At 43.7% G+C, this 24,851-nt stretch overlaps 1 protein-coding gene across 2 annotated transcripts in view; it reads left to right on the top strand.

Annotated features, from left to right (window-relative positions):
- Window positions 1-24,851, top strand: part of LOC135526776 (kelch-like protein 4) — an 89,035-nt gene that overhangs the window by 1,702 nt on the left and 62,482 nt on the right. For both annotated transcript variants that reach the window (XM_064955435.1, XM_064955434.1), the window contains exon 2: window positions 17,642-17,785. In XM_064955435.1, coding sequence (XP_064811507.1) covers window positions 17,642-17,785 — 144 coding nt within the window. The remainder of the gene's footprint in view (window positions 1-17,641; window positions 17,786-24,851) is intronic.

Below are 24,851 nucleotides of genomic sequence, written 5' to 3'. Positions count from 1 at the left end.
GACACAGGTATGTCAAAGCAAGAGACAGGTATGGCAAAGCAAGAGACAGGTATGGCAAAGCAAGAGACAGGTATGGCAAAGCAAGAGACAGGTATGGCAAAGCAAGAGACAGGTATGTCAAAGCAAGAGACAGGTATGTCAAAGCAAGAGACAGGTATGGCAAAGCAAGAGACAGGTATGGCAAAGCTAGACACAGGTATGGCAAAGCAAGAGACAGGTATGTCAAAGCAAGAGACAGGTATGTCAAAGCAAGAGACAGGTATGGCAAAGCAAGAGACAGGTATGTCAAAGCAAGAGACAGGTATGTCAAAGCAAGAGACAGGTATGTCAAAGCTAGACACAGGTATGTCCAAGCAAGAGACAGGTATGTCAAAGCAAGAGACAGGTATGTCAAAGCTAGACACAGGTATGTCCAAGCAAGAGACAGGTATGTCAAAGCTAGACACAGGTATGTCCAAGCAAGAGACAGGTATGTCAAAGCAAGAGACAGGTATGGCAAAGCTAGACACAGGTATGTCCAAGCAAGAGACAGGTATGTCAAAGCAAGAGACAGGTATGGCAAAGCTAGACACAGATATGTCCAAGCAAGAGGCAGGTATGTCCAAGCAAGAGACAGGTATGGCAAAGCTAGACACAGATATGTCCAAGCAAGAGGCAGGTATGTCCAAGCAAGAGACAGGTAAGGCAAAGCTAGAGACAGGTATGTCAAAGCTAGACACAGGTATGTCAAAGCTAGACACAGGTATGTCAAAGCTAGACACAGGTATGTCAAAGCTAGACACAGGTATGGCAAAGCTAGACACAGGTATGGCAAAGCTAGACACAGGTATGTCAAAGCTAGACACAGGTATGGCAAAGCAAGAGACAGGTATGGATGGAACTCAGATAAAAGATAAGTGCTTTAGCACCTTGTTTCTGTTCACAGAACGTTACGGGAGAAGTTCACCACATAAGTCTGGATTGACAAATGTCAACATGGTAACCGGTTATTACTCCAAATAGGTGAAGGCCTAAATTGAGATGTGTTATTTTATGTGTCCATGTATATGTATAGGTATATATTTTACAAAACCTGGGAGGTAGTTCACTGGTACAGCTGTCTTTAGAACTCACCTGGGGGGTAGTTCACTGGTACAGCTGTCTTTAGAACTCACCTGGGGGGTAGTTCACTGGTACAGCTGTCTTTAGAACTCACCTGGGGGGTAGTTCACTGGTACAGCTGTCTTTGTAACTCACCTGGGAGGTAGTTCACTGGTACAGCTGTCTTTATAACTCACCTGGGGGGTAGTTCACTGGTACAGCTGTCTTTGTAACTCACCTGGGAGGGTAGTTCACTGGTACAGCTGTCTTTGTAACTCACCTGGGGGGTAGTTCACTGGTACAGCTGTCTTTGTAACTCACCTGGGGAGTAGTTCACTGGTACAGCTGTCTTTATAACTCACCTGGTAGGGTAGTTCACTGGTACAGCTGTCTTTATAACTCACCTGGTAGGGTAGTTCACTGGTACAGCTGTCTTTATAACTCACCTGGTAGGGTAGTTCACTGGTACAGCTGTCTTTATAACTCACCTGGGAGGTAGTTCACTGGTACAGCTGTCTTTATAACTCACCTGGGAGGGTAGTTCACTGGTATAGCTGTCTTTATAAGTCACCTGGGAGGGTAGTTCACTGGTACAGCTGTCTTTATAACTCAACTGGGAGGGTAGTTCACTGGTACAGCTGTCTTTATAACTCACCTGGGAGGTAGTTCACTGGTACAGCTGTCTTTATAAGTCACCTGGGAGGGTAGTTCACTGGTACAGCTGTCTTTATAACTCACCTGGGAGGTAGTTCACTGGTACAGCTGTCTTTATAACTCACCTGGGGAGTAGTTCACTGTGTGGCTCAGTCGGTAGAGCATGGCGCTTGCAACGCCAAGCGTCGTGGGTTCGTTTCCCACTGGGGCCACCCATATGTAAAAGTAGTGGCCCCAGCCGACTTGTAAGTCGCTTTGGACAAAAGCGTCTGCTAAATGGGATATATTTATTATTATTATATATTTAGTTCACTGGTACAGCTGTCTTTATAACTCACCTGGGGAGTAGTTCACTGGTACAGCTGTCTTTGTAACTCACCTGGGAGGTAGTTCACTGGTACAGCTGTCTTTATAACTCACCTGGGAGGTGGTTCACTCGTACAGTTGCATTTATATCCCACGCACACAATCTAGTCTACAGGATGAAGAAACGCAAACCAATAAAACATATTTAAATTATTAATTGGACGTCATGCATGGTATCACAGACGAGACGACTTCATGTGCAAATAAAGCGTCCTAAGCCTTTGCTTTATTGCTGTGAGAATAAAGAAGTATATATTGAGTTTGACTCAAAGCTGGTACCTGACAGCAGTAGCAACAGATATTTTATTATTAATGTATTCATCCTGGGAGTTAAAGTGGCTACAGGAAGAACACACATTACACCAGAGAGAGAGAGAGAGTGAGAGAACGCAGTCACCGGCAGACAGACAGGCCCTATAAAACAGAAAGAAAGAGAGAGAGAGAGAGAGAGAGAGAGAGGGAAAGAGAGAGAGAGAGAGAGAGTGAGAGAGAGTGAGAGAGAGAGCAGGCAGGCACAGGCAGACAGAAAGGCCCTATAAAACAGAAAGAAAGAGAGAGAAAGAGATAGAGAGAGAGAGAGGGAGGGAGAACGAGAATGCAATCACCGGCAGGCAGACAGGCCCTATAAAACAGAAAGAAAGAGAGAGAGAGAGAGAGAGAGAGAGAGAGGGGGAGGGAGAACGAGAATGCAATCACCGGCAGACAGACAGGCCCTATAAAACAGAAAGAAAGAGAGAGAGAGAGAGAGAGAGAGAGAGAGAGGGAGGGAGGGAGAACGAGAATGCAATCACCGGCAGGCAGACAGGCCCTATAAAACAGAAAGAAAAAGAGAGAGAGAGAGAGAGAGAGAGAGGGAGGGAGAACGAGAATGCAATCACCGGCAGACAGACAGGCCCTATAAAACAGAAAGAAAGAGAGAGAGAGAGAGAGAGAGAGAGAGAGAGAGGGAGGGAGAACGAGAATGCAATCACCGGCAGACAGACAGGCCCTATAAAACAGAAAGAAAGAGAGAGAGAGAGAGAGAGAGAGAGAGAGGGAGGGAGAACGAGAATGCAATCACCGGCAGACAGACAGGCCCTATAAAACAGAAAGAAAGAGAGAGAAAGAGATAGAGAGAGAGAGGGAAAGAGAGAGAGAGAGAGAGAGTGAGAGAGAGTGAGAGAGAGAGCAGGCAGGCACAGGCAGACGGACAGGCCCTATAAAACAGAGAGACAGAGAGAGAGAGAGAGAGAGAGAGAGAGAGAGAGAGCGAGAGAGAACACAGGCACAGGAAAACAGACAGGCCCTATAAAACAGAAAGAAAAGAGAGAGAGAGAGAGAGAGAGAGAGAGAGGGGGAGGGAGAACGAGAATGCAATCACCGGCAGACAGACAGGCCCTATAAAACAGAAAGAAAGAGAGAGAAAGAGATAGAGAGAGAGAGGGAAAGAGAGAGAGAGAGTGAGAGAGAGTGAGAGAGAGAGCAGGCAGGCACAGGCAGACAGACAGGCCCTATAAACAGAAAGAGAGACAGGGAGAGAGATTGAGAGAGAGAGAGAGAGAGAGGGAGAGAGAGAGAGAGAGAGAGATGGAACGTAGGCACAGGCAGACGGACAGGCCCTATAAAACAGAGAGACAGAGAGAGAGAGAGATAGAGAGAGAGAGGGAAAGAGAGAGAGAGAGAGAGGGGGAGAGAACACAGGCACAGGAAAACAGACAGGCCCTATTAAACAGAAAGAAAGAGAGAGAAAGAGATAGAGAGAGAGAGGGAAAGAGAGAGAGAGAGAGAGTGAGAGAGAGTGAGAGAGAGAGCAGGCAGGCACAGGCAGACAGACAGACCCTATAAACAGAAAGAGAGACAGGGAGAGAGATTGAGAGAGAGAGAGAGAGAGGGGAGAGAGAGAGAGAGAGAGAGAGAGAGGGAGAGAGAGAGAGAGAGAGAGAGAGAGAGAGAGATGGAACGTAGGCACAGGCAGACGGACAGGCCCTATAAAACAGAGAGACAGAGAGAGAGAGAGAGAGAGAGAGAGAGAGAGAGAGAGAGAGAGAGAGAGAGAGAGCGAGAGAGAGAGAGAGAGAGAGAGAGAGAGAGAGAGAGAGAGAGAGAGAGAGAGAGAGAGAGAGAGAGAGAGAGAGAGAGAGAGCGAGAGAGAACACAGGCACAGGAAAACAGACAGGCCCTATTAAACAGACCAACCAAGGAGGGCCTACAGCAGCACCTAGATCTTCTGCACAGATTCTGTCAGACCTGGGCCCTGACAGTAAATCTCAGTAAGACAAAAATAATGGTGTTCCAAAAAAGATCCAGGACCACAAATACAAATTCCATCTAGACACCGTTGCCCTAGAGCACACAAAAAACTATACCTATCGTTGTCTCTGATTGGGGATCATACTTAGGCAGCCTTTTTTCCCACCTTAGTTTGTGGAATCTTGATTTTGTATTGTTGCTGTGTAGCCTGCAGAATGTTACGTTTGTTCATATTTTGTTGTTTTTTTGGTGTTCATCAAATAAAGTAAGATGTACGCTTACCACACTGCCCCTTGGTCTAATTCTTCCCATCAACGAATGTGACACATACGATCTTTACCTGTTTTGCTGTTCATTGGCTAGTTCATCTCTGGCATATTATTTTATCGGAAAGCAAACTCTAAAAGGATTATGTTCAAATACATCCTTGGGAGTTTGGGCTGGGTGATCTTCTGTTGTTGTGTACATCTTATAGACAGTATATTTTCCAGGGGATTTCTGGGGTGATATCTTGTTCTGCTTGTGTTGTTGCAGGAAAGTAAACAAGTGTTGATGTTGAAAGGTGAGCACTAAAAGCCAATCAGAGATGAAGAGGATCTGTCTCCCTTTATCCCCTCAATGGCAAACTCAGGTGATAAGCCCTTCACAGACACTGATACCAAAACAAGGCTTTCTATACCTGTAGATCAGTGGTATTCAAACTTATTCAGCGTGGACCCCATTTCTTTACCGAGAACTTCTGGGGACCCCATTTCTTTACCAAGAACTTCTGGGGATCCCATTTCTTTACAGAGAAGTTCTGGGAACCCCATTTCTTTACCGAGAAGTTCTGGGAACCCCATTTCTTTACCGAGAACTTCTGGGGACCCCATGTCTTTACCGAGAAATCCTGGGGACACCATCTCTTTACCGAGAAGTTCTGGGGACCCCATCTCTTTACCAAGAACTTCTGGGAACCCCATTTCTTTACCGAGAAGTTCTGGGAACCCCATTTCTTTACCGAGAACTTCTGGGGACCCCATTTTTTTACCGAGAAGTTCTGGGAACCCCATTTCTTTACTGAGAAGTTCTGGGAACCCCATTTCTTTACCGAGAACTTCTGGGGACCCCATGTCTTTACCGAGAAATCCTGGGGACACCATCTCTTTACCGAGAAGTTCTGGGGACCCCATCTCTTTACCAAGCACTTCTGGGGATACCATCTCTTTACCGAGAAGTTCTGGGGACACCATCTCTTTACCGAGAAGTTCTGGGGACACCATCTCTTTACCAAGAACTTCTGGGGACCCAATTTCTTTACCGAGAACCACTGGGGACCCCATTTCTTTACCGAGAACCACTGGGGACCCCATTTCTTTACCGAGAACCACTGGGAACCCCACCCCTTCACAATTCTAATGACACAACCTTAAAATCTGTGAATTAAAATGTTTACATCAACAAATAATGTATTTAATGTTCATCTCACTACATCAAATGTACCAAATTGTTTCATGTATTGTCCCATAAAATAATCTGTACACTACCTCCCCACCCCCCCAACATGCAACAATTTCAAACATTTTACTGAGTTACAGTTGAAATAAGGAAATCTGTCAATTGATATAAATGCATTAGGATCTAATCTACTGATTTCACTTGACTGGGAATACAGATATGCTTATGTTGGTCACATATACCTTTAAAAAACTGTCAGTATCTGGTGTGACCACCATTTGCCTCATGCAGCATGACACACCTTTTTTGCGTAGAGTTGATCAGGCTGTTGATTGTGGCCTGTGGAATGTTATCCCACTCCTCTTCAATGGCTGTGCCAAGTTGCTGGATATTGACGGGAACTGGCACACAGTGACATACACGTCGATCCAGAGCATCCCGAACATACTCAATGTCTGGTGGGTATGCAAGCCATGGAAGAACTATTAACATTTTCAGCTTCCAGGAATTGTGTACAACTCCTTGCATTATCATACTGAAACATGAGGTGATGGCGGTGGATGAATGGTTCTCAGGATCTCTACATGGTATCTCTGTGCATTCTAATTGCCATCAATGAAATGCAATAGTGTTTTTGTCCGTAGCTTATGCCTGCCCATACCATAACCCCACCGCCACCATGGGACACTCTGTTCACAAGGTTGACATCAGCAAACCACTTGCCCACATGATGCCATACACGTGGTCTGCGGTTGTGAGGTTGGTTGGATGTACTGCCAAATTCTCTAAAACAACATTTGAGGTGGCTTATGGTAGAGAAATGAACATTCAATTATTTGGCAACATTCTCAGACATTCCTGCAGTCAGCAATCTACAGTCAGCAAATGTAATAGAATGTTACCAATATTAATAGTGTTATCAATATAAATAGAATGTAACCAATATTAGTAGAATGTTACCAATATTAATAGTGCTACCAATATTCATATAATGTTACCAAAATGAATAGAATGTTACCAATATTAATAGAGAGTTAACAATGCCAATAGAGTTTTACCAATATTAATAGAATGTTACCAATATTAATATAGTGTTTCCAACATTACTTGACTTACCAGTATTAGTAGAATGTTACCAATAGGAACTTGTTTGGGATATAGGGAACAGCATTTTCACTTTTGGGTGAATTGTGTGCCCAGAGTGAACAGCCTCCTACTCAGTCCCAGATGCTAATATATGTATATTATTATTAGTATTGGATAGAAAACACTCTGAAGTTTCTAGAACTGTTTGAATGATGTCTGTGAGTATAACAGAAGTCATATGGCAGGCAAAAACCTGAGACAAAATCCAAACAGGAAGTGGGAAATCTGAGGTTTGATAGAATGTTACCAATATTGGTATAGTGTTACCAATATTAATAGAATTTTACAAATATTAATAGAATGTTACCATTATTAATAGTGACACCAATATCAATAGAGTGTTACCTAAATTAATATAATGTTACCAATATTAATATAATGTTACCAAAATGAATAGAATGTTACCAATATTAATAGTGCTACCAATATTAATAGAGTGTTTCAAATATTCTTAGCATGTTAGCAATACTAATAGTGTAGCCAATATTCATAGAATGTTACCAAAATAAATAGAATGTTACCAATATTAATAGAATGTTACCAATATTAATAGAATGTTACCAATATTAATAGAATGTTACCAATATTAATAGAATGTTACCAATATTATAGTGTTACCAATATAAATAGAATGTTACCAATATTAATAGAATGTTACCAATATAAATAGTGCTACCAATAGTAATAGAATGTTACCATTATTACAAAATTTTATTTGTCACAGTGACACTCTTACTTACAAGCCCTTAAACAAAAACATACAGTTTAAAGAAAATAACTAGAAAAGTAAGAGATAAGAATAACAAATAATTCAAGAGCAGCAGTAAATAACAATTGAGGGGCTATGAGATGGCGCTGGAGAACAAGGCAGACATTTTACATGCCCCCAGCCGATTATGTTTTTGTTCGTTTATTTGCGTTGTTTGTAACTCATTTTTAAACTTATTTTGTACATAATGACCGAAAATAACTTCTAGAAATCAGGACTGCGATTACTCACTATAGATTAGCAGAATATTTTTTTTCCTTTCACGACTCGGACGAGCCCGATGTGAAGGACATACTGCTTCCTCTGGAACAGGCCCTGATCCCCGTGATCTGAGTGAAGAGGAGGCGGAGAAAGAGGGGCAGAAGGGCAGGCTGCTTTCTGAGAATTCGTGGGCGATCGAATAATCCCCCACTTCCTTCCATTTGTCACGTTCTGACCTTTATTTTCCTTTGTTTTGTCTTTATTTAGTATGGTCAGGGCGTTGGTTGGAATGGGTAGTCTATGTTTTGTGTTTCTATGTTTAGGTTTCTGTTTCGGCCTAGTATGGTTCTCAATCAGAGGCAGGTGTCGTTAGTTGTCTCTGATTGAGAATCATACTTAGGTAGCCTCGGTTTCACTATTGGTTTATGGGTGTTTGTTTCCGTGTCTGTGTTTGTCACCACACGGGACTGTTTCGGTTTGGTTTTCGTTCATGTTCACATTTATTGTTTTGTAGTTCTTAGTGTTCAGTTTATGTTTTATAATAAACGATATTGACACTTACCACGCTGCGTTTTGGTCCGATCCCTGCTACACCTCCTCTTCAGACGAAGAGGAGGAAATCTGCCGTTACACCATTCTGCTAGGAATTGTCTTTGGAGAATAAAATCGACGAGTTACCCGGATGATTAAACTACCAACGGGACATTAAAAACTGTAGCATCTTATGCTTCACAGAGTTGTGGCTGAACGACGACAATATGAACATACAGCTGGCTGGTTATACGCTGCACCGACAGGATAGAACAGCGGCATCTGCTAAAACAAGGGGCGGCGGGGGCTATATATTTTTGTATATAACAGCTGGTGCACATTATCTAAGGAAGTGTCGAACTATTGCTCGACTGAGGTAGAGTATCTCATGATAAGCTGTAGACCACATTATCTACCGAGAGAGTTTTCATCCGTATTCTTCGTAGCTGTTTACATACCACCACAGTCAGAGGCTGGCACTAAGACAGCATTGAATGAGCTGTATTCCGCAATAAGCAAACAAGAAAACACTCACCCAGAGGCGGTGCTCCTAGTAGCCGGGGGCTTTAATGCAGGGAAACATAAATCCGTACAGTGACCGTGCGTACATGCCCCAACCAGAAGCCATGGATTACAGGCAGCATGTGCACTGAGCTAAAGGCCAGAGCTCCCGCTTTCAAGGAGCGGGACTCTAACCCGGAAACTATTTAAGAAATCTCGCTATGCCCTCTGACAACAGGCAAAGGACAGGACAAAGATAGAGGACTAAGATCGAATCATACTACACCGGCTCTGAAGCTCGTCACAGGTGGCAGAGCTTGCAAACCATTACAGATTACAAAGTGAAGCACAGCCGAGAGCTGCCCAGTGACACGAGCCTACCAGACAAGTTAAACTACTTCTATGCTCGCTTCGAGTCAAATACGCTGAAACATGCATGAGAGCACCAGCTGTTTTGGAAAACTGTGTGTTCACTCTGTCTGCAGCCGATATGAGTTAGACCTTTAACCTCTAGCGTCGAGCAATCCCGTATCCGGGAGTGTAATCATAGCCTCAAGCTCATTAGCATAACGCAATGTTAACAATTCATGAAAATCGCAAATGAAATGAAATAAATATATTGGCTCACAAGCTTAGCCTTTTGTTAACAACACTGTCATCTCAGATTTTCAAAATATGCTTTTCAACCATAGCTACACAAGCATTTGTGTAAGAGTATTGATAGCTAGCATAGCATTAAGCCTAGCATTCAGCAGGCAACATTTTCACAAAAACAAGAAAAGCATTCAAATAAAATAATTTACCTTTGAAGAACTTCGGATGTTTTCAATGAGGAGACTCTCAGTTAAATAGCAAATGTTCAGTTTTTCCCAAAATATTATTTGTGTAGGAGAAATCGCTCTGTTTTGTTCATCACGTTTGGCTAAGAAAAACCCCAGAAAATTCAGTCATTACAACGCCAAACTTTTTTCCAAATTATCTCCATAATATCGACAGAAACATGGCAAAGGTTGTTTAGAATCAATCCTCAAGATGTTTTTCACATATCTATTCGATGATAAATCATTCGTGACAGTTGCCTTTCTCCTCTGAACCTAATGGAAAAGTGGACGCAGCTGGAGATTGCGCAATAATTTCGACGGAGGACACCAAGCGGATACCTGGTAAATGTAGTCTCTTATGGTCAATCTTCCTACAAATACGTCACAATGCTGCAAACACCTTGGGGAAACGACAGAAAGTGTAGGCTCATTCCTGGTGCATTCACAGCCATATAAGGAGACATTGGAACACAGCGCATTCAAAATCTGGGGCATTTCCTGTATGAAATTTAATCTTGGTTTCGCCTGTAGCATTAGTTCTGGGGCACTCACAGACAACATCTTTGCAGTTTTGAAAATGTCAGTTTTCTTTCCAAAGCTGTCAATTATATGCATAGTCGAGCATCTTTTCGTGACAAAATATCTTGTTTAAAACAGGAATGTTTTTTTATCCAAAAATTAAAAGAGCGCCCCCTATATCGAAGAAGATAAACAGGTCAACATTCACAGGGACGCAGGGCCAGACGGATTGCCAGAATGTGTACTGCGAGCATGCGCTGACCAACTGACATGTGTCTTCACTGACATTTTCAACCTCTCCCTGTCCGAGTCTGTAATACCAACATGTTTTAAGCAGACCACCATAGTGCCTGTGCCCAAGAACACTACGCTAACCTGCCTAAATGACTACCGACCCATAGCACTCACGTCTGTAGCCATGAAGTGCTTTGAAAGGTTGGTCATGGCTCACATCAACACCATCATCCCGAAAACCATAGACACACTCTAATTTGCATACTGCCCAAACAGATCCACAGATTGTGCAATCTCTATTGCACTCCACAGTGCCCTTTCCCACCTGGACAAAAGGAACACCTATGTGAGAATGCTGTTCATCGACTACAGCTCAGCGTTCAACACCATAGTGCCCTCAAAGCTCATCACTAAGCTAAGAACACTGGGACTTAACACCTCCAGGCCGCCCCCAGGTGGTAAGGGTAGATAACAACACATCCGCCACGCTGATCCTCAACACAGGGATCTCTCAGGGGTGTGTGCGTAGTCCCCTCTTGTACTCCCTATTCACTCATGACTGCATGGCCAGGCACGACTTCAACACCATCATTACATCACTGCACCATCGGAGAGCTCCTATATGCTCATCACTGACATCCAAACGACCTCTCATTGCTGCCAAATAAGCAACGTTTCAACCTGCTTTCTCTGAAATATACAACATAACCCCAAATAAATAGAAACCCTGACCTCTTCTTACAAAACAGTAACAGAAGTTTGAGTCAGCAGCTTTAACCATGAGTAAATGAAATCTCAATTCCCCCTCAAACGTCTTGGAAGAGAAAAAAACAATCCTTCTCCCTGTCAACGGCAGTAACTCAGTTGTTTTTCATGATGGCTTTTAGGCTCTCAGTTGGTGGTTGACACCCAGTCTGATGTAAAGATCCCATAATGCTTGTGGAACACGCGAGCAGTAGGAGGATGTATAGCCTAATAACAAAGGAATTTCTTACAAAAACTTCAAGATACAAAGAAATCAAACAACCACTTTTACAATTAAAATGTTGTTTTGTTTCTATTCTTTAAATGTGTTGCTATTGACCTAGCCAAACAGGTAACTGTATGAGCGTTCTTATTATTGCAAACATTGTGTGGATCTTGATGTTCCTTAAAACCGCCATCAGCAAACTAGGGGAAGTGGTTTGCTAACACATGCACATTTTCCACTTAAATGTACATTTCCACTTTCCTGAAGTCCCCCAGGCCCCGGCAGAGTAATCATATAGGTCATATATGTATGTGGAATGCCCAATCTCACTAAGGAATTGAATGTAGTTTTCCTTACCACTGCAAATACTATATTTCTACATTTAATATGTTTTCAGCAGCACATCTCGCATATTTTATACACATATCAGCAAATGCTCGGAACACTCACACACTGCTGTAAATATGAATGATTGAGTCAGCAAATGCTTGGAACACTCACACACTGCTGTAAATATGAACGATTGAGTCAGCAAATGAAACCACTAATTCTAATGGGCGACAGGTAACCTAGCGATTAAGAGTGTTAGGCCAGTAACCGAAACTTCTCTAGTTTTTTATTAAAATCTGTTGATGTGCCCTTGTGCAAGACTCTTAACCCTAATTGCTCCTGTAAGTCTCTCTGGATAAGTGACTGCTAAATTGCTAAAGTGTAGAAAAAAAAGAAAGAAAAAAAACCCCGTCAGATTGATGTCTTTCCATTTAAACCAACTCAAGGTTTCCTCCTCCCTTGACATATTATTCAATATTGAAAAAGAAATGAATCAATATCTCACCGGCTATAGCCTTCATTATCTATCAAGGCTTGGTAGACATTAAGCTGACAAGAAAACACAGTTACAACACTACTTTACTGATATAATTTACAACACATGGTGTTGTCCCAAATAGCACCCTGTTCCATATATAGTGCACTACTATTGACCAGGGAATAGGCACACAGGGGGGTCGTAATAGAGGGGAGGGAGAGATATATTGGGGGCAATAACCATTCTCCATTAATTGCCGCAGCAATTTTCCTCCATGTGCTCTCAAACACAAAGAGACCTTTGGTTGTTCTCTCAACCAGATACCTCTGGTAGATACAGACATAAAGATGCCATACTGTTAAAGAAGCTGGCGAGCCTTTAGGCCACACAGATATACTCATATTAAAGGATATCTGTAACAACAAATGAAACAGCTGACATAAACCATTAGAAATCTGACTGTCAGTATGGTGAGGGTGGTGGGGGACAGAATTATCTGCAGCTCAGGCTTGGTAGTCTCTTGTTTGACTGCTGGGATGAAGTGATATCACTGAATGAATGAATGAATGAATGAATGGATATGACTCTCTCTGCTCAACATATTTGAATGCTAGCATGGCAGATTTACCATAAAGGAAGCAGAGACATAACATTATCTAATGGACTAGGTTACTCTATGTTGGGGCGGCAGGGTAGCCTAGTGGTTAGAGCATTGGACTAGTAACCGGAAGGTTGCGAGTTCAAACCCCCGAGCTGACAAATCTGTCGATCTTCCCCTGAACAGGCAGTTAACCCATTGCTCCCAGGCCGTCATTGAAAATAAGAATGTGTCCTTAACTGACTTGCCTGGTTAAATAAAGGTAAAAATTAAATGTGGATGACTTGGCATGGCATATAGGTCTTTGTCTGAGTAGTGTCTTTACCAACCTAATGCAGAGAGATGGGGAGGGAAGTGGGTTAGCTGCTGTAATCCTGATCACACTTATAGTTATAATAGGATTTATAAACCATGACCTTTAAATATTGCTTTGGAATGAGTAATCCTAGGAGACGTGCAAATATCCAATCAGGTCCTCTGTTGGCTGTTAGTAGACCATGGTGCTTGAAACGCTGCGACCGTCGGGACGGCCCGTTTCAAAATGTATACATGCATGACTGTAAATTGCTTTGGATAAAAGTGTCTGCTTAATGGATTATATTATAGATTATTATAACATAAGATATTCTAAAATATAGCGTAGGCCTACTAGATATTTAATTGAAGAAAGTAGAAAGGGGGGATAACTAGTCAGTTGTTCAACTGAAATGTGTCTTCCGCATTTAACCCAAACCCCTTCAATCCAGCAACCTTCTGGTTACTGGCCCTACGCTCTAACCGCTAGGCTACCTGCCACCCTAAAGACAGAGTTTTAATATAGTTGATATTTGAAAGTACCCTTTTTCAAACTCATTTTGAATTTACTTTGTCAGATAATGGTGTGATATAGATCCCGATCAGATTAAGGCACAACTAATTTCTGTGTTGTAAACTATTATATTAAGGAAGTATTGCTGTGTTGTAATCGATCAGATTAAGGCAGTATTGCTGTGTTGTAATCGATCAGATTAAGGCAGTATTTCTGTGTTGTAATCGATCAGATTAAGGCAGTATTTCTGTGTTGTAATTGATCAGATTAAGGCAGTATTTCTGTGTTGTAATCTATCAGATTAAGGCAGTATTTCTGTGTTGTAATTGATCAGATTAAGGCAGTATTTCTGTGTTGTAATCGATCAGATTAAGGCAGTATTTCTGTGTTGTAATTGATCAGATTAAGGCAGTATTTCTGTGTTGTAATCTATCAGATTAAGGCAGTATTTCTGTGTTGTAATCTATCAGATTAAGGCAGTATTGCTGTGTTGTAATCGATCAGATCAGTAGTTATTTCTGCTTAATAAATCAAGCTCCACAGTGTTCAGTGTGGAGGGTGTGGGAGGAGGAAGTTGCTGTATCTGTGACCCTACAGCTAGTAGAATAACAATACAATGGCTGAGCACCAATTGGCACTCTATTCCCTAGATTGTGCACTGTGGATATAATAGGTGCCATTAGGGATGAACATATTCTGGAAGGAAACTGAGATTTTGCTTGCAGTGTTAGGTGCTTGACGTTCTTATGATATTCAACTGCGATGAATGTCTTAAAATTGGTTATTCACGACCCGTGCTATTCACTACAATGCTGGACTTCAAACAACATCTTGACACTTCCTTCAAGGGTTACGAGGAGTAACGAGTATCGCTGCTTTAGTTCTGCAGTACTTAGCTTGTACTAACGAGTATCGCTGCTTTCGTTCTGCAGTACTTACCTCGTACTTACTGTACCTCTGACATAGTAACTTACTGTACCTCTGACATAGTAACTTACTGTACCTCTGACATAGTAACTTACTGTACCTCTGACATAGTAACTTACTGTACCTCTGACATAGCAACTTACTGTACCTCTGACATAGTAACTTACTGTACCTCTGACATAGTAACTTACTGTACCTCTGACATAGTAACTTACTGTACCTCTGACATAGTAACTTACTGTACCTCTGACATAGTAACTTACTGTACCTCTGACATAGTAACTTACTGTACCTCAAAAAACTTTACAGCGTTCCTTTGAGCCTGTACAGAGGTGATACATCTCGTTTTTAGAGTCCCAGTCCTTATTCAGTGTTACGCCCTGGTCGAAGTATTTTGTGTTTTTCTTCATTTATTTGGTCAGGCCAGGGTGTGGCATGGGTTTTTGTATGTGGTGTGTTTTGTATTGGGATTGTAGCTTAGTGGGGTGTTCTAGATAAGTCTATGGCTGTCTGAAGTGGTTCTCAGTCAGAGGCAGGTGTTTATCGTTGTCTCTGATTGGGAACCATATTTAGGCAGCCATATTCTTTGAGTGTTTGGTGGGTGATTGTCCTATTGTCCTTATGTCCTTAGTGTCCGTTGTGTATTAGTTTGCACGAGTATTTGGCTGTTTCGGTTTTCGTTACGTTTATTGTTTTTGTAGTGTTTGTATTTGGATTCGTGTTGCTTCAGTTTATTAAACATGGATCGCAATCTACACGCTGCATTTTGGTCCGACTCTCCTTCACACCTAGAAAGCCGTAACATTCAGTCTAGTTTCGGGTTGCCAAGCAAGGCTATGTCCCAAATGGTCCCCTATGGGCCCTGGTCAAAAGTTGTTCACTAAATAGGGAATAGGGGGCTATTTGGTATGAGCGCAAGACTCCCTGAGTTAGACAGGGCAATAAATTAAAGATGAATTTATCATAAAGCTCCCCAATAAAGGTTTCTACAATAGGCTGTGGTCCACAGCCTCGCATATATGAAATATTTTCTGAAAAGTCGAAAGCCACAAGTTGTCCTGTATGTGTGGATTCTGTTTCTATGGTGGTGTAGACTGATAAGATAACCGTCATAGATGTTGACATTTCTGTACATTCTCCCATGTAACAGTGTGATCCAAAAAACTTTGAAAACTATGAATCTCCTCAAAGAAACAACTTTTAGAATCAGTTAATTCTCTCCAACAGTTGCGAATGATTATTTCAGTGTAACAAACGACTTAAATGTCAGCAAGTGGATTTGCCCCCCCCCCCCCCTGTGAAGGACACCAAAGTCACTGGCCTGAATTATTTGCCACAAATCTGAAGGATTATTTATACTCTGTAAAACAGCATGTAATCTTCCGGTCTTTGGGGAGCGGGGCTCAGAATACAGCATTAACACAATACTGTGAACGGGAAGCCAGCTCACTTGCTTAGTCCATGTCTATGAAAAAAAACATGTTTTGTTTGGCAGGCGAGGCAGGAGTTGCCTAGATTTGTAAGCAGCCTGTCCCGTTGGAGTTAGCGCTCAGTTTCTTTATCCACTTAGGTACGTAGTTTAGTTGTTACACTTTTAATTCGGCTCAGACTGGTGGAGAAAGATGGCGGTTTAGTCTATAAAATGATGTTTGCCTGCCGCGTAGCAAGTTGTGTTTTATCGTATCACTATGATGACTGTTACTTCGATTGTGATACAAAATACCTTTCAGGTCTGCTAGGTATGCACTTATTGTACCTAGCAGTAACGAGTATCATTGCTTTAGTTCTGCAGTACTTCCCTATAAGAAGTACTTACCTCGTACTTACTGTACCTCTGACATATTAATTTACTGTACCTCTGACATAGTAACTTACTGTACCTCTGGCATAGTAACTTACTGTACCTCTGACATATTAACTTACTGTACCTCTGACATAGTAACTCACTGATCCTCTGACATAGTAACTTACTGTACCTCTGACATAGTAACTTACTGTACCTCTGACATAGTAACTTACTGTACCTCTGACATAGTAACTTACTGATCCTCTGACATAGTAACTTACTGTTCCTCTGACATAGTAACTTACTGTACCTCTGACATAGTAACTTACTGTACCTCTGACATAGTAACTTACCGATCCTCTGACATAGTAACTTACTGAAAGATGCCGGTTTAGCCTATAAAATGATGTTTGCCTGCCGCACAGCAAGTTGGGTTTTGTCATATCACTATGCTGACTGTGTTACTTTGATTGTGATACAATATACCTTTTCGGTCTGCTAGGAAAAAGGGCTCCAAAAAGGTTATTCAACTGTCCCCATGTAGAGTAGAAACCTCTGTGTAAAGTGTAAACCCCCAAAAGGTTCTACCTGGAACCAAAAATGTTATTTAAAGAGTTCTCCTATAGGGACTGTACGTCTCATGGTTTGTGTGTGTTTGTGTGTGTGTGTGTGTGTGTGTGTGTGTGTGTGTGCGTGTGTGTGTGTGTGTGTGTGTGTGTGTGTGTGTGGGTGTGTGTGTGTGTGGGGGGGGGATTGCATTCCACTTATCAAATAATATGTTCTATTCACAGTCCCATGTATGGTCTCAAAAATATTGATATTAGTAGCATTATATGGTCATGTAACTTTTTCCGTGTAGGGCTATAACCATGATAACTTACATTTGCCCTTTTTCTCCTCCTCCTCCTCCTCCACCCCCTCCCCCTCCTCCTTCGCCACCTCCTCCCCATCCTCCCCCGCCTCCCCCTCCCTCCTCCTCCTCCCCCTCCCCCTCCTCCCCCTCCCCTCCTCCCCCACCTCCACCTCCTCCCCATCCCCCCTCCTCCTCCTCCTCCCCTCCTCCTCCTCCTCCTCCTCCTCCCCCTCCTCCTCCTCCCCCCCTCCTCCCCATCCTCCCCCTCCCCCCCCTCCCCCTCCCCCTCCCCCCTCCCCCTCCTCCACCTCCACCCCATCCTCCCCTCCTCCCCCTCCTCCTCCTCCTCCTTCTCCTCCTCCTCCTCCACCTCTTCCTCTTCCTCTTCCTCCTCCTCCTCTAGGATGTGCTCCAACGGCTCGGATGAGTTCTTCCAGGCTACAAACCATGCGGAACAGACCTTTCGCAAGATGGAGACCTATCTTCAGCACAAGCAGCTGTGTGATGTCGTCTTGATAGCAGGAGATCATAAGTTCTCGGCTCACAGGTCAGTGCCTGCTGCTCTTCTTAAATTTAATTTCACCTGCCCAGTGGGTTAGAGCTCTACTGGAAACACTTCAGGATCAATATGTCTGTGTCCCAAGTGACACCCTATTCCCTATAAAGTGCACTACTTTTGACCACGGCCCATAGGGCTTTAGTTAAAAGTAGGACCCGATATAGGTAACCAATATTATTAAGATAGCCACATGTAAGAGTCCTTTCACTGACCACCTTCTCAGACAACACAAGACGTTGATCAACTGTACAGTCATTAGTACTATCTAATTAATCAGAGGTGCTCTTATGTCAGAAGGGCCTGTGTCAGATAACAATTTGAGGACCCAGAAATGACTGTTTACTGAGTGGGTGTAATTTTTAAAAAGCAACAAAAATAAACCCCACAGACTTTGATAAAACATGTTTGCATGGCTTCAACAGGGCAATCGAGAAAACATAAACAACATAAATGTAAATATAAATAATTTATATGACAGTTAGTACAACCTGAATATATCATTCATGTACAAAAGTTGTTCTGTAGAGGACAGACCATAATATCCTCTGTATTCATGTTAAACACATCTCAAAGAAAACTAATTTCCTTGTGCTACTAGCAGCTTTTAATAATTACTCCCCATTTCAGTTTTTTACATCAACAGACTTGTGAAGCAAACCAGACGGAGACAGAAACACGATTAGAACCATTGAGTCTTTTATCTGTTGGTAGTAATTGTAAATGTTGTTTATGAGATACTTTCATTTCTATTTTTTTTTCATGCGCTGGTTCAACAAATTGGATGTCGTTATGCAGAACACAAGTGGAAGCTGTTAGGGGCAGTTAGAGAATCCATGAGCTGTGTCCTAACATCACTAAAACACCCAGCCAGCCAGCCAGTCAGTCAATCTACCTGTAAATCACTGAGGTGTGTCCCAACATCACTAAAACACCCAGCCAGCCAGCCAGTCAGTCAATCTACCTGTAAATCACTGAGGTGTGTCCCAACATCACTAAAACACCCAGCCAGCCAGCCAGTCAGTCAATCTACCTGTAAATCACTGAGGTGTGTCCTAACATCACTAAAACACCCAGCCAGCCAGTCAGTCAATCTACCTGTAAATCACTGAGGTGTGTCCTAACATCACTAAAACACCCAGCCAGCCAGCCAGTCAGTCAATCTACCTGTAAATCACTGAGGTGTGTCCTAACATCACTAAAACACCCAGCCAGCCAGCCAGTCAGTCAATCTACCTGTAAATCACTGAGGTGTGTCCCAACATCACTAAAACACCCAGCCAGCCAGCCAGTCAGTCAATCTACCTGTAAATCACTGAGGTGTGTCCCAACATCACTAAAACACCCAGCCAGCCAGTCAGTCAGTCAATCTACCTGTAAATCACTGAGGTGTGTCCCAACATCACTAAAACACCCAGCCAGCCAGCCAGTCAATCTACCTGTAAATCACTGAGGTGTGTCCCAACATCACTAAAACACCCAGCCAGCCAGCCAGTCAGTCAATCTACCTGTAAATCACTGAGGTGTTTCCCAACATCACTAAAACACCCAGCCAGCCAGTCAGTCAGTCAATCTACCTGTAAATCACTGAGGTGTGTCCCAACATCACTAAAACACCCAGCCAGCCAGCCAGCCAGTCAATCTACCTGTAAATCACTGAGGTGTGTCCCAACATCACTAAAACACCCAGCCAGCCAGTCAGTCAATCTACCTGTAAATCACTGAGGTGTGTCCTAACATCACTAAAACACCCAGCCAGCCAGCCAGTCAGTCAATCTACCTGTAAATCACTGAGGTGTGTCCCAACATCACTAAAACACCCAGCCAGCCAGCCAGTCAGTCAATCTACCTGTAAATCACTGAGGTGTGTCCCAACATCACTAAAACACCCAGCCAGCCAGCCAGTCAATCTACCTGTAAATCACTGAGGTGTGTCCTAACATCACTAAAACACCCAGCCAGCCAGCCAGTCAGTCAATCTACCTGTAAATCACTGAGGTGTTTCCCAACATCACTAAAACACCCAGCCAGCCAGCCAGTCAGTCAATCTACCTGTAAATCACTGAGGTGTGTCCCAACATCACTAAAACACCCAGCCAGCCAGCCAGTCAATCTACCTGTAAATCACTGAGGTGTGTCCTAACATCACTAAAACACCCAGCCAGCCAGCCAGTCAGTCAATCTACCTGTAAATCACTGAGGTGTGTCCTAACATCACTAAAACACCCAGCCAGCCAGCCAGTCAGTCAATCTACCTGTATATCACTGAGGTGTGTCCTAACATCACTAAAACACCCAGCCAGCCAGCCAGTCAGTCAATCTACCTGTAAATCACTGAGGTGTGTCCTAACATCACTAAAACACCCAGCCAGCCAGTCAGTCAATCTACCTGTAAATCACTGAGGTGTGTCCTAACATCACTAAAACACCCAGCCAGCCAGCCAGTCAATCTACCTGTAAATCACTGAGGTGTGTCCTAACATCACTAAAACACCCAGCCAGCCAGTCAGTCAGTCAATCTACCTGTAAATCACTGAGGTGTGTCCCAACATCACTAAAACACCCAGCCAGCCAGCCAGCCAGTCAGTCAATCTACCTGTAAATCACTGAGGTGTGTCCCAACATCACTAAAACACCCAGCCAGCCAGCCAGTCAGTCAATCTACCTGTATATCACTGAGGTGTCCTAACATCACTAAAACACCCAGCCAGCCAGCCAGTCAGTCAATCTACCTGTAAATCACTGAGGTGTGTCCTAACATCACTAAAACACCCAGCCAGCCAGCCAGTCAGTCAATCTACCTGTAAATCACTGAGGTGTGTCCTAACATCACTAAAACACCCAGCCAGCCAGTCAGTCAATCTACCTGTAAATCACTGAGGTGTGTCCCAACATCACTAAACACCCAGCCAGCCAGTCAGTCAATCTACCTGTAAATCACTGAGGTGTGTCCTAACATCACTAAAACACCCAGCCAGCCAGTCAGTCAATCTACCTGTAAATCACTGAGGTGTGTCCCAACATCACTAAAACACCCACCCAGCCAGCCAGTCAGTCAATCTACCTGTAAATCACTGAGGTGTGTCCTAACATCACTAAAACACCCAGCCAGCCAGTCAGTCAATCTACCTGTAAATCACTGAGGTGTGTCCTAACATCACTAAAACACCCAGCCAGCCAGTCAGTCAGTCAATCTACCTGTAAATCACTGAGGTGTGTCCCAACATCACTAAAACACACAGCCAGCCAGTCAGTCAGTCAATCTACCTGTAAATCACTGAGGTGTGTCCCAACATCACTAAAACACCCAGCCAGCCAGCCAGTCAGTCAATCTACCTGTAAATCACTGAGGTGTGTCCTAACATCACTAAAACACCCAGCCAGCCAGTCAGTCAATCTACCTGTAAATCACTGAGGTGTGTCCTAACATCACTAAAACACCCAGCCAGCCAGTCAGTCAGTCAATCTACCTGTAAATCACTGAGGTGTGTCCTAACATCACTAAAACACCCAGCCAGCCAGTCAGTCAATCTACCTGTAAATCACTGAGGTGTGTCCTAACATCACTAAAACACCCAGCCAGCCAGTCAGTCAATCTACCTGTAAATCACTGAGGTGTGTCCTAACATCACTAAAACACCCAGCCAGCCAGTCAGTCAATCTACCTGTAAATCACTGAGGTGTGTCCCAACATCACTAAAACACCCAGCCAGCCAGTCAGTCAGTCAATCTACCTGTAAATCACTGAGGTGTGTCCCAACATCACTAAAACACCCAGCCAGCCAGTCAGTCAGTCAATCTACCTGTAAATCACTGAGGTGTGTCCCAACATCACTAAAACACCCAGCCAGCCAGTCAGTCAGTCAATCTACCTGTAAATCACTGAGGTGTGTCCCAACATCACTAAAACACCCAGCCAGCCAGTCAGTCAGTCAATCTACCTGTAAATCACTGAGGTGTGTCCCAACATCACTAAAACACCCAGCCAGCCAGTCAGTCAGTCAATCTACCTGTAAATCACTGAGGTGTGTCCCAACATCACTAAAACACCCAGCCAGCCAGTCAGTCAGTCAATCTACCTGTAAATCACTGAGGTGTGTCCCAACATCACTAAAACACCCAGCCAGCCAGTCAGTCAATCTACCTGTAAATCACTGAGGTGTGTCCCAACATCACTAAAACACCCAGCCAGCCAGCCAGTCAGTCAATCTACCTGTAAATCACTGAGGTGTGTCCTAACATCACTAAAACACCCAGCCAGCCAGTCAGTCAGTCAATCTACCTGTAAATCACTGAGGTGTGTCCCAACATCACTAAAACACCCAGCCAGCCAGTCAGTCAATCTACCTGTAAATCACTGAGGTGTGTCCCAACATCACTAAAACACCCAGCCAGCCAGCCAGCCAGTCAATCTACCTGTAAATCACTGAGGTGTGTCCTAACATCACTAAAACACCCAGCCAGCCAGCCAGTCAGTCAATCTACCTGTAAATCACTGAGGTGTGTCCTAACATCACTAAAACACCCACCCAGCCAGTCAGTCAGTCAATCTACCTGTAAATCACTGAGGTGTGTCCTAACATCACTAAAACACCCAGCCAGCCAGTCAGTCAGTCAATCTACCTGTAAATCACTGAGGTGTGTCCCAACATCACTAAAACACCCAGCCAGCCAGCCAGTCAATCTACCTGTAAATCACTGAGGTGTGTCCTAACATCACTAAAACACCCAGCCAGCCAGCCAGTCAATCTACCTGTAAATCACTGAGGTGTGTCCCAACATCACTAAAACACCCAGCCAGCCAGTCAGTCAGTCAATCTACCTGTAAATCACTGAGGTGTTTCCCAACATCACTAAAACACACAGCCAGCCAGCCAGTCAATCTACCTGTAAATCACTGAGGTGTGTCCTAACATCACTAAAACACCCAGCCAGCCAGCCAGTCAATCTACCTGTAAATCACTGAGGTGTGTCCCAACATCACTAAAACACCCAGCCAGCCAGTCAGTCAATCTACCTGTAAATCACTGAGGTGTGTCCTAACATCACTAAAACACCCAGCCAGCCAGTCAGTCAATCTACCTGTAAATCACTGAGGTGTGTCCCAACATCACTAAAACACCCAGCCAGCCAGCCAGTCAGTCAATCTACCTGTAAATCACTGAGGTGTGTCCCAACATCACTAAAACACCCAGCCAGCCAGCCAGTCAATCTACCTGTAAATCACTGAGGTGTGTCCTAACATCACTAAAACACCCAGCCAGCCAGCCAGTCAATCTACCTGTAGATCACTGAGGTGTGTCCTAACATCACTAAAACACCCAGCCAGCCAGTCAGTCAATCTACCTGTAAATCACTGAGGTGTGTCCTAACATCACTAAAACACCCAGCCAGCCAGTCAGTCAATCTACCTGTAAATCACTGAGGTGTGTCCTAACATCACTAAAACACCCACCCAGTCAGTCAGTCAGTCAATCTACCTGTAAATCACTGAGGTGTGTCCTAACATCACTAAAACACCCAGCCAGCCAGCCAGTCAGTCAATCTACCTGTAAATCACTGAGGTGTGTCCTAACATCACTAAAACACCCAGCCAGCCAGTCAGTCAGTCAATCTACCTGTAAATCACTGAGGTGTGTCCCAACATCACTAAAACACCCACCCAGTCAGTCAGTCAGTCAATCTACCTGTAAATCACTGAGGTGTGTCCTAACATCACTAAAACACCCAGCCAGCCAGTCAGTCAGTCAATCTACCTGTAAATCACTGAGGTGTGTCCCAACATCACTAAAACACCCAGCCAGCCAGTCAGTCAGTCAATCTACCTGTAAATCACTGAGGTGTGTCCTAACATCACTAAAACACCCAGCCAGCCAGCCAGCCAGTCAATCTACCTGTAAATCACTGAGGTGTGTCCTAACATCACTAAAACACCCAGCCAGCCAGCCAGTCAGTCAATCTACCTGTAAATCACTGAGGTGTGTCCTAACATCACTAAAACACCCAGCCAGCCAGTCAGTCAATCTACCTGTAAATCACTGAGGTGTGTCCCAACATCACTAAAACACCCAGCCAGCCAGTCAGTCAATCTACCTGTAAATCACTGAGGTGTGTCCTAACATCACTAAAACACCCAGCCAGCCAGTCAGTCAATCTACCTGTAAATCACTGAGGTGTGTCCTAACATCACTAAAACACCCAGCCAGCCAGCCAGTCAGTCAATCTACCTGTATATCACTGAGGTGTGTCCCAACATCACTAAAACACCCAGCCAGCCAGTCAGTCAATCTACCTGTAAATCACTGAGGTGTGTCCTAACATCACTAAAACACCCAGCCAGCCAGCCAGTCAGTCAATCTACCTGTAAATCACTGAGGTGTGTCCCAACATCACTAAAACACCCAGCCAGCCAGCCAGTCAGTCAATCTACCTGTAAATCACTGAGGTGTGTCCTAACATCACTAAAACACCCAGCCAGCCAGCCAGTCAGTCAATCTACCTGTAAATCACTGAGGTGTGTCCTAACATCACTAAAACACCCAGCCAGCCAGTCAGTCAATCTACCTGTATATCACTGAGGTGTCCCAACATCACTAAAACACCCAGCCAGCCAGCCAGCCAGTCAATCTACCTGTAAATCACTGAGGTGTGTCCCAACATCACTAAAACACCCAGCCAGCCAGCCAGTCAGTCAATCTACCTGTAAATCACTGAGGTGTGTCCTAACATCACTAAAACACCCAGCCAGCCAGCCAGTCAATCTACCTGTAAATCACTGAGGTGTGTCCTAACATCACTAAAACACCCAGCCAGCCAGCCAGTCAATCTACCTGTAAATCACTGAGGTGTGTCCCAACATCACTAAAACACCCAGCCAGCCAGCCAGTCAATCTACCTGTAAATCACTGAGGTGTGTCCTAACATCACTAAAACACCCAGCCAGCCAGTCAGTCAATCTACCTGTAAATCACTGAGGTGTGTCCCAACATCACTAAAACACCCAGCCAGCCATCCAGTCAGTCAATCTACCTGTAAATCACTGAGGTGTGTCCTAACA

This window comes from Oncorhynchus masou, chromosome 32 (assembly GCF_036934945.1).
Source record: "Oncorhynchus masou masou isolate Uvic2021 chromosome 32, UVic_Omas_1.1, whole genome shotgun sequence".
In the NCBI taxonomy this organism is placed as follows: Eukaryota; Metazoa; Chordata; class Actinopteri; order Salmoniformes; family Salmonidae; genus Oncorhynchus; species Oncorhynchus masou.
This window is presented reverse-complemented; position numbering and strand designations above follow the sequence as displayed.